The following is a 17,067-nucleotide window of genomic DNA, read 5'->3' as shown; positions in this document are numbered from 1 at the left end:
GTGAAATTAGTTTAGACCGGAGCTTATGGTAGGACGCAGCTGAAAGAAAAAGCACTTGCGAATCCACGGTAACCGCATGACTTTATTAAACCGTGAGGCAGTATTGTTGACGTTTCTCATTGTGGATGCTTCTGTGTGAACGTCCGTTGGTAATTAGATCGCGAGAGATGCAACAAAATTTATGTGTGTGTGTTTGCAAATACATACGTTTAAATTTATTAAATATTTTGTTTCTGTATTTAGGAATAAATAAATAAATTATAAACGTATATATTTATATTAACTGTATGTTTGTCGAAAATATTGCTAATAATACAAAAATATAAACTAAAGTAACGTTTTTTTAATAATAATGAAGAGAAGGATGTTTGTTTTGGATGAAATACCACTTATCGCTTTACACGTGTATTCTGTTAATTATTCTAAAAAATATCATCGGTACTAAATTTTTATTAGAGTTGCCAAATTATTGCATCGCAAATTGCATTCTAATTAAGATCGAGGGAGTCGTTAAACATAAAACACTGCGTTTTTTCCGTATATAATTGCATATCGGAATAACACACCGAAATTACGAAAGTAAACGAACGATACTCACAATCAGCGAAAAAGTTCCAATCTGTTGATTTACGCGAATTCTGGCGAAGCTATCGAACGCAAAGCGCGACTTCGAGCTCTAGAATGGAGAAATAACAACGCGAAATATTTCCAATCTCGAAGTTTCATGCTCCAAGTTCTCGCATTGAGCTATCTTGCCCCCCAATGCCTGATTCTTTCTCACGTCGCACCCACCATCCTTTACACCCGCACACACAAATTGCACCCTTTGCACCCCCGCTGTGCTCGCTACGTATGAATCCTCTGCCAGGGAAATAACAAAGTTCTCGAGCTCGAGACTGAAAAGTTTGCGACAGTTTTATCTCTTTTTTTGTCCCCGGTCCTTTGTTTCTTGATCACGTGTGTCACACTTCTACGACCACTTCACCCTTTGCCTATCGCGTAATTCCACGAACTACAAAGAATTATCTCTCGCATGATATCTGACTACTCTTTAATAATATATGTACTTTAATAATACATGAACTGTTGAGCAAATATGAACAATGGAATATTTAATTAAATAACAGTGAAGTTTTTTAGCTCAATAGTTTCCTATCAATTAGTAAAAAATTGTATACTGCTATTAAAATATCACAATTAACCGTACTTGTATAAGAAGCCTTTTAATTAAGATTACAATATAAATATTTGAACAATAAACAGAACTATTTATTTATTATTAAATCAGTAAAATTTATTAATTGAATTATTTTACACAATATATTATCTCTTATTTTCTAGACTAGATTATGAGACAATTTATGATTAATAATAAGTCTCACGCACTTGTTATTATTTATACTGCTAAAAAATAAAATACGCGCCTTTTCTTCTTATATAAGATAAACGTCATAAAAGAAATGACAAAATATAATAACTTTAACAGAAGCACTAACATTTCTTATAACGATTCAACTCTGTTTTTGGGTCATACCCAGAATACCTCAAATCTCTTTGCCCGCATGCCAGATTCCTACTTCCAGCATGTGAAAGTCTCATACATAATTTACTCCGTATCATATACGGCGAGTGATCTGCAAAATTAACTTAAACACGAGTGTGCGCTGCGCCAACTCGGAAATGTGCGAGAAATATTCACGGAACCGGGGCGCGAGAGTATATCCGCCGAAACGACCGTATCGATTACGAACGGCCACAATCTAGGTAGCTGCAATTCGGCGCGCGTACCCGGGGAATCAAAACACGTCACGGTAAAAGGAAGGGAAAAAAGGAAGCGGAGCGGAATAAAGGGAAGGTTCCGTACGGACGCGGATTCTTCCATCCTTTTGTCTCGATGTTTTCTCGCAGGACTATCGCACTTCACGGGCGCTTCCGCGGCCGATGCTTTACCGGATTGCGCCCGAACCACCACCCATTTGCGCCGCGCCGGTCGTCGATTTTCCTCGGCGACAGGAATAGCGCGAAAATCGCATCCGCTTTTTTCCCAGGGAGCTAAAGATCGCCCTCTCCCCTCCCCCCTACGAAAATACACGCCGTTAGTCGCGTAAATCCACTCACCGATTTTCGTATTATCACGGGGCGCAGCGTCGAGTAATTTATTCGCGCGGCCGGGGTTGCACGCGCTGACATTTTTCTATCATATCGGAATCATAAAACATTCCCCGTGACAGATCAGCGTGACGTATCCTCGTGACAAGTGTCGCAGTTTTGACGGGAATATTGCCACTGACGTGCCTTGCTTACATGTGTAATGCCTGACCGTCGCAAATCACGTTGGCCGCGCGGCGCTCGCTTGGACGCGTCGAAAAATTGCAACTGTGACGAGAACGCGTCGCGCTCTAAAATATGCACCGGCAGTATTTTTAACAGCGAAACAAAACTGGAAAACCATATGTAATAGAAGGCATATCGCATAATTTTTATTCATTTAAATTGTCATATGAATATTTAAGCTGCATCCGAAATTTTATAATTAAACAACACGAACAGAATTTAGGATGTAAAAGTTGAGGAAATCAGATAATTTACGCATGGTAATAATGAATTAAAGTACGCGTGACAAATTAAATAATATAAATATAAATACTATTATAAAATGATCATACAGATTACAGAGAATAAAGTTTTTTTCCTGTAATGGCTATATATAAGAATGATGACATTTAAAGAACCACCTTCATATGCTTCACAGAGTTTTTACACCTAATCGCTGATGCTCTCTAGCGAGATTCAATGCTCCAAGAGCATACGAATCATTTCTCTGACCATTGCCCACCATCTTCACGTTTCTCCTATCCCTAGAGAAATTTCCATGAAATATTGCGCTCAGTCACGTAACATGAATTGCGACCGTGGAATTTCCGATTCACTTGCCTTGTGTTCGCGCATTTGCCCCTGAATTTCCACTTACATGCACCCGCTCTATATCTGGAAGATCATGATTGAAAAATCTGAAAAAATCAAATAATATCTCGAAGAGAAAGATCTTCGCAAGCATCTCATCGTTATACGAAATATGTATCTATTTCGATATACATACACTTAATATGTGTCTCATGCGTGCTGTACGTGCGTCGCGCGTATGAAATGCATTTTTAAAAGTACTTTTGCTAAACGTACCCTGATCTCGCATAAATGTAATACATATAATTCTATAAGGGAGACATATGGCAGAAATTTTGCAAATTTCCGTTTCTTCCGTGCCGTATAAATTCTCGACGCGTTAAAATGCATGCCGCCGTTCGGGCGGAACGACGTCTTTGGAAGAACATCTCGAAGTAATTTTTCTTTCCAGCAGCGAGTCCCGGCGAAATGGTTCCAGCGAAGCTGGTTGCGGAAAGATCGAGAGTCTTCGATTGTTTTTTTAGAATTTTTTTGAGTTCACCCGCAGAGTAGCAGAGAAAGAGAAAGAGAGACAAAGCGAGAGAGAGAGAGAGAGAGAGAGAGAGAGAGAGAGAGAGAGAGAGGAAGAAAGAGAGAGTCCGTGCGCCGCCGCCGTGCAATTTCAAACGTTACGATGTCCCCGGGGAAGCGAAGCTACAAAGTAATTTTTCCCTCGCCTCTCTCTCTCGCTCGCTCGCTCCGCTCGCTCGCAGAATATTCCCGGTGAAACTTAAAAGTGCCGCGAAACCCAGTTTGCCTCGCGTGACCCCTTTTGAAGCTCGCCTATGTAGTTCAAGCACTTGAATAACGAATGTAACGATGTTTCCTGTCCGTAACGTACGACGTTCTATGTCGTTGTGCGTGGATACTATAATACTCGCGTAAACTGAACCACGCGCTTGATATCGTATCGTGCGTTCGCAATTGTCCCGAAAAATTCATGGATATCAGTGCGCGTTTGGAGAGCCAAAGCTCCCTTTTATGCCAAAATGGCTATTAGAATTCGGATCGCGACTTAAATCGGCACGTCGCTTTTTTATGGCCAAACGGCGTCGATCGCCAAATTGACGCGTTAATTATGAAACGAGCAATATCGCAGCTCCACGTACGAGCACGGAATATCGAATCGTCCACCCAATTTAACCCTTTGCGGCCGCTCATTCGGTGAGCCAGATAGGATCAAATTATCCATTCATTACGAAATAGCGGAAAGTGTGCGATAAAGCGAACTTTTAAAATCACTTTTATTATCAAAAATATTAATCGAGCAGAAACAATTATGATAAATAATAGGTAATGCTTTTTTAACTCCGGTCATAAAATTAACATTAATTTATCTATTGATACAGCAAAGTAACAAAAGTCATCTAAAGCAACAAAATGCTATTTTCCCTGACGTAATATTTAGTGATTTGTGCCCTCATACACAGCGATAAATGAGACTAGTTGACCTAGTAAATAATCCCATAGATTGAATCTTCAAAAACATCGATGCACGCATCCACTGAGCACATTCAACGGATGGCACGCCTCGACTATAATCTTTTAATACGGTCTTTTATTACAGTTGACATTTGGATGCAAGCCAGTTTAAGACTTTCCCTCTACCATTCCTGCCTCTTTTCCCAGCCTCCTTCTGCACTTCCGCTTCCATATTCAAGGATATTAACGGTAGACTACAGACTTGCATGCAGAATGTATTTTCTAGATTTTAATGAAACTGCAGTTGTCGCGAGTGCTGATGCTGAATGCAAAATTTGGATGATGGCAATTTCTCTTGAATAGCTCTCCGCGATAAATATTCCAGTGAGCCGTACAGTTTTGCATTCACATTATCGTATATACTATCGTATACTATGATCTCTTTAAAAGCCTGCCATATTATTATTGTAAAAAAATATACACTTCTGGAAAAAGTAAAGTAATCTGAAATTCTTTAAATAATTTAAATAATCCTAAAAAATTCTCTGTATATTCTTATCTTGTCTACATACTTTGAAGCGTATGCCAATTGGAATCAACGATTTAATCTGACTAGTGAGAATTGGATGAAATTGGATGAAATTATTTATATGAATTACTCGTCCGTCTCCCTCCGTAGAAGGAGACGGATCACGCGTAAAATTATGAAAATTTATTTCAAAGGCGGATGAAACCAATATCGACTCGTGGTTAATGGTAAAAGCTATAAGCGTGACACGTGCGACGGTGCGACGAATGTAACGTTACTATTCAGCAACTGAATAGATTCGGTTCAATATCAATCGTCCATAGAAGTGAACGATCGTATAATCGTCGTTCGAACCAACGGGTAGGGTTTCAACAATATCGTTCATGGCACTAAATCACTTTCTATTCATTAATCATCAGGCGGTGGGTTACGTCATAGTGGATTTATATCTCATTTCGGCATTTTGCTTGCTCCATTAAATTCGCGGGGAACGAGAATAAAAATCTCTTATTTTGATAATTACATTATATTACTTTATACGGAGAATCGATTGACATTTAAACGAATTTTTATATCACGCAAAATTGAAATTTTGGAACTATTTTTCTGTAAAAAGAAAGAAACACTTTTTAATAATAAAAAATTTGTTTTCTTTGTAATAAACTATTCTTTATAATCTGCATATAAATTTTGAATCTATCTAGAAGTTATATTATTGTTCAGCAAAACAAGAATAAAAATTTCGTTTTAATTTATTGTTTTATAAAGAATTCCTAATAATTATTGTTTTTGAAAATAATATTATCTATGCTTAATTGCAACCTATCTAATAACATCGCGAAACATTACGAAAATATACGGTGTGATGAACCGTAAATTCCGTAATGATTATTGCCAACTAAAGTTAGCTTCGCGCAAATATTTCCGTAAGACCGCCGGAAGTTCAAACAACGCCGAGGCTCTCTCAGAGCCTGGCTGGCGCAGAAAGCGACGTGTATGGCCAGCCGAGTATGAACAGACCGCATTCCCGCGGTCAACGAGTAGTGCGGGTCGTCGTTTGGTCGGGCAGTGGATACAGTTAAACGACATTGCTCAGCACTCAAGTAATTCTCGTTCTTTTGTACACGGCTAGCACCGAGCTGAGCTAATCCCTCTTGTACACGAATCTCTCGACTCTCGCAGCTGATATTTTCCGATGCGATTGAACCTTTTATGTATGTACCTTTTGATTCATGCCATTCGATCTCGTCGGCGTAAAACTCAAAGATACAAAAGCAGAAATCCGCAAAAAAGCTTTATACGTTCGTTAAAAAAATGACGAATTTCATTTAACTAAACGATTATTTTATCAGAAATTAACGTTGTAATACTTGGGCAGCAGATTAAAAATACAAATCCTTGACGTAAATAATGCATGATAAATAAGCTTCTTCCATAATCAATCATCGTTGAGAAGAAAAAAAACCATCAATCACGCTTCCAAAGAATTTACTCTGAAGCGAGCGTGTTTCTCCTTTCGCTCAACAATCTCGTAAACAGAATAATGTACGGAACAAAGGGATATGCTTCATCTACAATCTACATTACTCTTTCATATAATCATATAACGTATGGGAAGGCACCGCAGGTTCGTCCCTAAGGATTACTCGCGGCGAAAATTAAACCCCGGCCATCGTGTACGATTTTCCTCCATATTTGCAAGCTACCTTGGCTGGCAAAGGAGAGAGCCTTGGAAAGTGAGCAGCGAGAGCTTTTGATGCCTCGCTCAAGAAATAATTCACTGTTTCGTTCCCTGAATTTCAAATCCCGGCGACAAGCAAACATCCACCGACATCGCTCGGATGAGCAGGGCTTAATAATTTAGAATCTCTATCAAAGCCGCGTGTCTCTTTCTCAAAAATATCACTCGTTTTCCGAGGTCATCGACTTCAAAGGGTACAAGATGCGGAAACAACGGGCGAGCTGTGTAGACGATTGTTGCTATCTCCTTCCCATGTTGTTCCTCTTTCGGTCTATCTTCATTACGCGAGATAATCCCGCGGGAACAATACGTTATTCTCGTATGCTGTGCTAAATATACATGTATCAAAAAAACTTTTACGGCGTGGTATTAAATCGTTTTGTGCCATCACTAAAGTCATTCGTTTTTCCGCTCAGCAATTTATCTAACAAATTGCCAAGAAATAGCCTCTTTGACTCTGATAATAGGTATACAGCACCCACACTCAAACAAAAACTTATTTTTTACACAATACTCAAAGTATTGTGGACGCTGCGTAATAATTTAGAAAATAATAACAATCCAATACTTATAATACAGTATATTTATAATATACTTTGTCATAACTATATATTTAATAACTAATTAGCATTATATTGTTATATTTTCTAATTAGCAATTGTACCTCTAATTAATTACATTCTAATTAATGTTTAAAATTTACATACATTTTGCTTATCAATGAAGAAAATTTGTTTATATTTTATATTCAATTTTTATACAAAATGATTAGCTATCCCCTTTATCTTTTAAACACAATCGAAACATGGAAGTTTACCTATTGCATTATCTGCTGTTGCAGAGTGGCGGTCAGAGTGGTGTATGGACAGTAAGCGTGATTATACTGTCGATTGGCACCTGGGTGGGCAGAGTCGGGCCACGTCCAGCGGATGGGGAGCTCGCGCTCCTGACGTCGCCGCGTGAGCGATTGGAAACCGTTCGACAGGTTCTTTCTGAGGTGCCTTTGATCGACGGCCACAATGACCTACCGTGGAACATCCGCAATTTCCTCCATAACCAGTTGGCGGAATTTGATTTCGACAGGGATCTGCGTCAAGTCGCGCCCTGGAGCAAGAGCGCGTGGAGTCAGACCGATCTGGTTAGACTGCGGCAGGGCATGGTCGGCGGTCAGGTAATTGCAAGATACTATACACTCTACACAGTCGTGTATTAAAAAAAAAATTCAAAATAAATTAATAAAATAATAAAATGATTGAATTTAGTCTTAAAATATATATCTTTCGATAAATGAACGTTTGGAATTAATATTATTCAAACACAACTTAGAATATAATATCACCAAATCTTTATCTGTAATTATTATAATCAAAATTTATTATTAAGTTTCTTATATATTTAATGTAAAATGTATCACAAGAAACGCGTTCAAGAAGCAACTTGTTATTACTTGTTATTATGCAATGTAATAAGCAATCTAAGCTCGGATGTTTCGCGGAAACTATACTAGAGATGACTAGGCGAATTTCAGGTGTCGGCGATATTATGAGCGTGACGGATTGAATGCATCGATTATCATCGCATGCGAGCACTCAGGAGCTCGTTAGGTCTGAATGATGCGAGCATTAAGCGCGTATCATGCTTGCACGCACACATATATTGTATAGAAATGATAGTGATCTAACGGGAAATAGTCGTTGTGTGCTAAGGATAATAAACAAAGCTATAAAATAATATCGTTGAGTCTTTTTACTTATCTTGCTAGTAAAATTTAAAATAAAATTGCACATGAAAACTCGATATATTTAGCATAATATAGTTTTAATAAAATGCAACAATTACGCGAGGAGTTGTGCGAGAAAGGAATTTAAAAGAAAAAGCAATTTTTTTTAACGCAAACAACATTGTAAAGGACGCAAAAACTTGCATTCTTCTCTTGTAAAGTGAAGAAATTGCATAACTGCGGATAGAAATTACATTCTTTTGCACATTTCTAACATCCATAATATAGAGATATTTTCTTCATTTTAATTAATCCATGATTTTTTAAATATAAATGTAAATTGAAACGTATATTTTAATTAAAAACATATTTTCTTAAGAAAATAAAATATTTTTCTATGCTTCATCTCCCGTATTTTTTCGGGATTATTTCGCCGTTTCTCTTTAAATATACGAAAAAAATATGGTCGCTCTCAACTACCTATACAATTCTTTTCGACAATTATATACAACGATTATTTCTTTTTCTAGTTTTGGGCCGCTTACGTGCCATGCGAATCTCAGTATCTTAACGCGGTCCAGCTGACTCTGGAACAGGTGGACCTGATTAAGAGGCTCATAGAAAAATACTCCCAGCACATGCAGTTCGCTGCATCGTCGAGAGGTAAGTACAGCTCGCCGTAATGCAAAACGTAGAATGTTCGAAAATAAAATGTCGACAAAGCGACAGCTTTATTCAACTGCATATTTCTGACTTCTAGAGATTTTGGAGGCTCACGGGAGGGGCAGAATTGCTTCCCTGATTGGAGTGGAGGGTGGGCATAGTCTAGGAAGTAGTTTAGCCGTTTTAAGAACACTTTACCAGCTAGGTGTACGGTACCTTACACTGACACACACCTGCAACACTCCGTGGGCGAAAAGTTCGTCGGTGGAAGACGACGATGAAGATGGTAAATTAGATGCAAGTTTGGAATAAACATCTTCTTCAGAATGAGCAGAGCTGAAACTTGCGAACTTGATCTCATACAGATTCATGGATCCGCAGTTAAGAAATTAAACTAGAGTAAACATTTAAAATAAATAAAATATCTCTGTTCATATTTTTTCCTGATATTTTTTGTAAATGATATATATATCAATATTGTATTAAACGCGTTAAATTCTATTATATTGAATTAATTTAATACAATATAATAGAATTTAACATGTTATTTAATACCATATGGTATTGAAACGTATATTACCTATATAACATATATCGATATATCTCTATTTCTCTTTGACATAGAATTTATCGTAATATTTTGCTAATTAAATCAAAGATTATGACTAAAGATTTATTAAATTAAATAATAGATGGTACACTAACTGTTATGTATTAATATTGTTTGACAAACTTAAAAGATTTACATCTCGCAATCTTTTTAATATAGATCCATAAAAGCAGAAATAACATTAATGTATCTTCCAGGCGGAGGTCTGACAACATTCGGTGAGATGGTAGTTAAAGAAATGAATAGACTCGGAATGCTGATAGACCTCAGCCACACTGCGAGGGCAACTATGAGGGATGCTCTAAGAATCAGTAAAGCGCCACTCATTTTTTCACACTCTTCTGCGTTCGCTATTTGTAATTCCTCCAGAAATGTGCCCGACGATATTCTTAAGCAACTGGTAAGTATACGGAAATTTCTATAGTCTGTAAAATACATTCAACATTGTTAAATATTTTTCGTTAATTGCTTGAAGATAAAAAAAAACATTTATTTTAATCACAATATAATTTTCAAGAGCTTTCACACAAACAAAATTATATAAAAATTATTTTACGACGTTTTTTTTTGTACAAAACATTTCCTGTTTGCAATAATTACAATCAGGATAATTATATAAGATTAACCAGTGCGAGTTAAACGACTTACTTGCGACAAAATTCGCGCTGTGTAAGTGCGAAAATAGACAATTGGCGATACGAAAGAGCAACACGATATGTCGAAGATAAAAATCCTTTTCTTTTTCTCTATCTGCCTTCACAGATCTTCTTTCAGCGAGCAGATAATTATCCTGGGGCGGCGGCGGCCAGAGTTCCAATAGTGGCTCGAAACATTTACCGGCGGCGATTCCTTTCTATTGTCGAGTTTTGTGCTCCATTAAGGAGCGCTCGGTTCACTTGAGCTCGTTAAGAGGCGAATTATCAAGGTCGAAAATTAACGGCACCGAGTCGACGGTGAATGCGGTACCGCGATAACGAGGTCTCCCTTCCGGCGCTCGTCGATTCTATCGATTCCTCTGTCGCCCCGGGGGTTGTACGTTTCGTTTTCGAAGCAAAGGCACGGGCTACGGCTAGGGTACAGTTTTCTCTCCCTTGCGCAAGCGGAAAATTACGTGTTACACCTCTCATTGAGCTGGCTTGAAATTCCCGGCGCGACGGTGCGAGGCACGTTCAAATCGCACAACTATAGAATTACGCGCTCCATTCTCACGTGCTTGTTTTCAGGCTGATAACGGCGGACTGGTGATGGTCACGTTTTACAATTATTTCGTGAAATGCGGACCTCAAGCCAGCGTCTCGGACGTGGCCGAGCACATATATTACATTAGAAACCTGATTGGCGTGGACCATATCGGAGTTGGCGGAGATTTCGACGGCATCAACAAGTACGTTAGAGACGAGATAAGGTCGAATGTGGAATTAATTGATAATATCTTTGAAAATATGTGATGTAGAGAACTACATGCCTTGATCCTCATGTAATTTGCATGCGCGATATTGCTTCAGTAATAACTTAAGCTGAAATTTAATTATCGCAAACTCTACAACAGCAACTATCGCAGAAGAGTTGATCCTTTATTTTCGCAGATTAATTTTCAGTAAATTATTTCGTATAATTTTCTTCGCAAAAAAAATACAAATAATAATAAATAGAAAATAAAAATCGCGTTTCTAATTACGTGCGAAACCTCTTCCTCTTTTCGTAGAACTCCTCGTGGTCTCGAAGATGTTTCAAAGTATCCCGAACTATTCGCCGAACTTCTCCGGAGTGGCAAGTGGAACGTGCTTGACCTAAAGAAAGTCGCCGGCTTGAATTTACTGCGAGTCCTCAAACAGGTTAGAGTCGATTAAGGTCCCGAGGTGCGGTTGTACGTACATAAACCTTACGGCGCTCCGGGTCTTAATGCCACCATATTTCTATCGTAGCAATACATATTGCCAGTCTCGCTATGTTAGTTAACTGCAGTGCGCATCTATATAGCTTCCCTCAGTCATATTGATAAATCACCGTCCTTAAATATTTAACAGACGATGAAAAGTGATGATAACAAATTTTCATTACGCGATGATCATTATTTTGTTCACAATTCACAAACTATATGCAATCCATATAAGCATATAGTAATCTATCATAGAAAAAATGGGACAAAAGAATATTATTAAAACATTTTCTTAAGCTCATAAATAGCATAATAATTTCATAACGCAATATTAATATTTTCTACGATGACATTAATGTTATTACGATGGCATTAATATTAATAATATTGCATCAGGTAGAACGTGTGAGGGACGACCTGAGGACAGCTGGAATTACGCCGCTCGAGGATCTACCAGACTCGCCGGACACGATCGGCAATTGTGCTCTGGATATTAACTCCGTGCAAAGGGTCACGGAAGTCTGATCGATCGACTGTACGCACTGCCCCGACGACATGCGAATTAATCTTATGCCAGCACGACCGTTCCGCGCAGATGGGCATGGCCGGAAGATCACCAGTTATGCCGAGAACGCGGATTCAAGGCGAAAATTCGATTATCTCGTTCACTACGACTCGTACGCTCGCGAGAGTTCTTCGAACCTCGTATAAAAGCTCAATTAAACGTCGACATTTGCGAAGGCTCAAAATAAACCTACCTCGATACCTGTTTCACAAAGGCGACGGGCAGCGGATATCGATTATGTTTTATTTAAAGGAAGGTATATTCGCACGTTATATTAAGAAGTAATCTGAAATTATGTATTGTCAATAATCAATCATGAAAATATCAAATATTTAACATAAACTATGGTTATCTTTTATATTTAAAAAAATTAAACGTTAACAATAACAAAAAATTTATTTTAAAATAATTTTTTTCTAATACGATACTTCTCTGGCTTCTTTAGCCATATATAACGACTTCATTTAAAGGTACAAATTACAAGTTATAACATTTAATTGCAGAATAATCTGTTCGTCGCCATTCATTACCCATAATACACAAACAGACTTTTCTACTTGATAAAATTTCTAGCGAATCGTTAACAAGCTGGTCATTACTTTAAGATCTCTACTATCTTGCTGCAAATATCTTCACGATCATGTAAATATCTAAACGATAAGTGATGCGCCATCCAGTATTTGCGTGAAGATAAAACGTCGATGCACGAGATTGTTTCTAAACTTCGATGTCTTCCTCTCTTGGAAACGATCGTAATATGTGTGTGAAACTGTGAATCCCGGCTGTATACCTTTGAACGTCTTCCTTCCCCTCATTGCACCGACGAAAACACACGTGCTCTACAAAGCGGAAGTCTGTAAGAAGGAAAGAATCGTCGTTCCTACGAGCAACATACATGACAAAATTCTGAAATCTCTCCTACATACATTTGTAGACATTTTTTAAATTTATTATAGCTTAAGTCCAAAACCTGATTCCAGTTGATAATTATAATGTTTTAAAAGATTTATATATTTTTACACGGAAAAAATTAAATAGTATCATCATTATGAAATGTTTCGTTGTTTAATTTTTATTTCTAAACTATGTACATATGATCTCATAATTGAATTTCAGAGTTAATACGTAAAAGCTATTTTTTACATTTAAAGATTTCTTATAATTGCTTTATTACTTCAAAAACGTTTATTAAAACGTATATGATGTATGTATAATCAATGAATATAATAACTTAAGATATCAACATACTAACATTAGTTTTTCAACAATTATCTGAAAATTATGAAGTTATCAAAAACTCTTAAACTTAATTCTATAAATAGTCAAAATTGCCGATAAACCGAATTATCTATCTCCGGACTTTCCAGTGTCAAAACTCAAACTTACACATATCAAAGTGAAATATTAAAATTACTCATATTTTATACAGCAAAAACCATTCTAGTTTTGCACAAATTTCTCACGATAAAGCTCGGAGTTACGGAGTCCATGAGAATATTAAATCGAGAGTCGCGTACAATCCGAATATGTTGCTCGCAGGTGCCGATGAGGACATAGTTGATACGGACGTACGTGTTTTTCGACGCATTATATGCCGGGCTGCAATCTATCGTTAAAACGCACTCGGCAGTTTCCTTGATCAAAGCATCATCTAAAATCTAAAGACGGGACATTTGAAATTGCCTGGAATAATCGGTCGAAATTGTGGACGAGATCACTTTTGCGACAGTTTATTCCTCTGGTAATTTTTATATATCGCCGTCCACCTATCTGTGTCTCGTGTGCACTTATTATATAATTCGCGCAGGATGAAACCCTCGATCAGAACACTGTGTGAGAATCGAGTCGACGACTCGGACAAGAAATTAATCAGTTTGCGCGAATTATGCCTCACTCCGCCGTTGGGAGTAGGTGATAAATTCTAGGATATCAAAAGTTTCGTTGTATCTCTCGAACGAATTCTATAAATAAATGTTTCTATTGTAACCTTGCTATATTTCTCCCTCTCTAATACATACATTAGTTTTTATTTAATAACGTATATTTAATTTATAAAACATCTGCTTTTGATAATTTAATAATTTTCTACCTTGGGTAACTTAATTGGCACTTACTTTTAACATTTTACGCACTGAGAAAAAAATTGTCTGCATTTTAGTAAATATTAGTCTGCATACAACCGCGACTCCATTTACTAAAATGAAAGAAAATTTTCCTTTTTATTAGTATATTTTTTCTCAGTGAATACACATATACTAATAAAAAGGAAAATTTTCTTCATTTTAGTAAACGGAGTCGCAGTTGTATGCAGACTAATATTTACTAAAATGCAGAAAATTTTTTTTTCAATGCGTGATTTAAAAATCATGTTATTTATACTTATACTTATTCGAAAAAAATACATGGCTTATTATACCGACAAGTTACATCAAAATCTAATATGAAAGGTATGCAAGAACTATGCAAAATAAACTTAACTTTATTATCCAGTGCGATATTCTTATACAAACGATGTATCATACATAGCTTCTTAATCGTAACATGTAATAATTACATAAGGGAATGATCGTCAGTGATAATGTAAAAGACAATGATATTATTTTACAAAGTGTAAATAGATGGGCACTAATCGTTAATATGGCTAAAACTTACATCTAATATCGAAATGGAGAAAATGTTATTTACAGAAGATTCACAAGGTACATGATTTATGTTGACTGACATTTCAACACATCAGAGACGATCTCAGCCACTGTAAAAAAAATCCGCGATTTAATAGAATTTTTAATGACTTACGGTACGTAAAAGTAAGAGCAAATATCTTGATACGATTTTTACGTACCTCTGACAAGCTTAATTTTATCGTTCCATTTTGCAAAGGGTCCTTGCTCTCAAATATACCTAAGTAAATGTGAAACACTTAATTAATACAAAATATTTAAGAAAATATAAATCAGATTATACAAGATAATCGAGAACCTCAGAATAAACGTACCAAATGCATCGCTCAAATGTAGGATCGCCGAGACAAAGTCGCCGAATCGAAGAGTACCGTCTTTCCTCATGTATCGAAGAATTAAAATGGATAATACGTCCGTATTCAATTGGAAACCTGAGATAGAAGTTATGATTACTCGATGATGAGATAAAATGTTTGAGCACTATATTACATTTTCTTCTTACGTACCAACTTCCAGCAAAGCATCTCGCAGTCTTTCCGCCTTAAGTATACCCGTCTTTTCCTTCGTATGATTCTTAAAAGCGGCTTGCCAGTACTTTAAACTGCACATAAGATCTTTGAAGTCATTGAATTTCAACCGGCCACTCCCAGAACTCTGTTTAGAGAGACGCAAGAAATGTAAGGAAAGTATTTTATCATATATTCCGTTATTCTACGAAAGAAAAACGATTTTATTAAATTATTTTATTATATACCCCATTAGTCAAATAAAGAAAATAAAACAAACAATTTTATTTAAAATTCTAATTAAATATCGATGTGTATTGTTAATTAAATAAATTATTTACACATGAAGCTATACAAACAGTAATCTAATAAAAGCCTATAGATAGACCACAAATTTATAGCGGTCGAAAAAATATTAGAAAATGATTTTTATTGAAAGGATACGTCCATAGTGAGCACTACTTGTCGGCAGACTTCCATGCACGCACAGCTTTTGATGTAATCTAGAAATTAAAGAAAAAACATTTATTTAGATCAACATTACATAATATTTTAGTGCATTTAACTTTTAGCAAGATTTTCTGTATATTTTACGATGGAGAAGCACGTCGTACCATTCGGTAAACAGGCTTCTAAAAGCTCCTGCAACTCGAAGGCGTTTACGGTTCTGTGTTCGTCGGCGAGCTGCAGAAACACGGCTTCGTATTGAGAAAAGCCTTTTCCTTCGAGAGGAGGTGCTTTAACAATTGCTGATTTCATTAACGACGGCGGGGTATCTAACAACCTGAAACAAATGGTGGTATACATGTAGAAAACAGTTTTCTTATCCACTCCCTCTTTCATTCTAGAACACAATATCTTAATGTGTAATAATCCGAAAGCGTAAAATTTTACGTATTTTAAATTCCAGACAAAGCACTTTTAATAATAAAATAATATATTACAAACACGCGCAAAAAATAAGAACAAAAGATGGATCAACAAAGGTACAAAGGTAGCAAATCATTTCGTCGAAAAACAACTTTCGACGTATTGCGTTTTCCTTAACAAAGGAGTGTGTGCTCGGAAGAGGCAATTACTTGATGCATCCTTTGAAATATGGTCGAGAGAGGATTTTAAAACTATAGTTGAAGGCGGGCATACGACATATCCTCACATGAGCTAATGTATGCTGCACATTAAATGCACCGAGGCGGCCATACGATCCTTTATGCCGCCTCGTGCGAACGTATATGACATCGGTAAATGCAATATACCTACTTGAGCTTTAGAGGCTTACTGCTGTAGACCCGTAATGTGAAACTCGTTTCTTGAGTCGGCTCGAAGGTCGTAGGTACCAGCAGGTAACCACCCTGGTCGAGCTGACACCTGTGGCTCACCTGCCGACTATTCGTGTACTGGGAATTAACTAAGGACTTGTTCTTCTTGAAAAACTGTTTGTTTATCGATTCGGTACTGTTTTTCGGCAGCGTGTACGCCGTGAAGCCGATCACCTTAGGACAGAGCGAAAGTTCGATAAGCCAATTTGATAAGAGACACGTTGGACGCGCGATATTCTGGAAAGGCTTCTTTACCTTCGGCTCCATGATTGAATGCTGGTTCAATGAAACGATTACTTCTTCCATCTCGCTTAGAATCAGATGTAACTGTGGATTTATATGAAAAGTTTCTGTACCGAGAAAAAAATACAGTCGTTAGTTAATTATTTATATAACTTGGTTGGATTAAATAATATAAAATAGTTTGAATCAACTGTTTACTGTCGCTTTTTGATGACTACAATTAATAATGTTAGTTATAATAACGTA

At 36.9% G+C, this 17,067-nt stretch overlaps 2 protein-coding genes across 2 annotated transcripts in view; one reads left to right on the top strand and one right to left on the bottom strand.

Annotated features, from left to right (window-relative positions):
• Positions 1-14,058, top strand: part of LOC139812750 (dipeptidase 1) — a 100,845-nt gene extending 86,787 nt beyond the window's left edge. The window contains exons 2-8 of the mRNA XM_071777829.1: positions 7,477-7,806; positions 8,886-9,018; positions 9,116-9,304; positions 9,826-10,028; positions 10,852-11,012; positions 11,334-11,463; positions 11,904-14,058. Coding sequence (XP_071633930.1) covers positions 7,477-7,806; positions 8,886-9,018; positions 9,116-9,304; positions 9,826-10,028; positions 10,852-11,012; positions 11,334-11,463; positions 11,904-12,032 — 1,275 coding nt within the window. The 3' untranslated portion in view covers positions 12,033-14,058. The remainder of the gene's footprint in view (positions 1-7,476; positions 7,807-8,885; positions 9,019-9,115; positions 9,305-9,825; positions 10,029-10,851; positions 11,013-11,333; positions 11,464-11,903) is intronic.
• A 473-nt stretch (positions 14,059-14,531) lies between these two features.
• The window catches only part of Calpc (calpain C), a 30,719-nt gene continuing 28,183 nt past the window's right edge, over positions 14,532-17,067 (bottom strand). The window contains exons 9-16 of the mRNA XM_071777828.1: positions 16,834-16,928; positions 16,520-16,752; positions 15,874-16,043; positions 15,704-15,762; positions 15,260-15,407; positions 15,068-15,184; positions 14,915-14,973; positions 14,532-14,824 (exon numbers count right to left, since the gene is read on the bottom strand). Of these exons, the coding sequence (XP_071633929.1) occupies positions 14,798-14,824; positions 14,915-14,973; positions 15,068-15,184; positions 15,260-15,407; positions 15,704-15,762; positions 15,874-16,043; positions 16,520-16,752; positions 16,834-16,928 (908 nt within the window). The 3' untranslated portion in view covers positions 14,532-14,797. The remainder of the gene's footprint in view (positions 14,825-14,914; positions 14,974-15,067; positions 15,185-15,259; positions 15,408-15,703; positions 15,763-15,873; positions 16,044-16,519; positions 16,753-16,833; positions 16,929-17,067) is intronic.

This window comes from Temnothorax longispinosus, chromosome 5 (genome assembly GCF_030848805.1).
Source record: "Temnothorax longispinosus isolate EJ_2023e chromosome 5, Tlon_JGU_v1, whole genome shotgun sequence".
NCBI classification, from domain to species: domain Eukaryota; kingdom Metazoa; phylum Arthropoda; class Insecta; order Hymenoptera; family Formicidae; genus Temnothorax; species Temnothorax longispinosus.
This window is presented reverse-complemented; position numbering and strand designations above follow the sequence as displayed.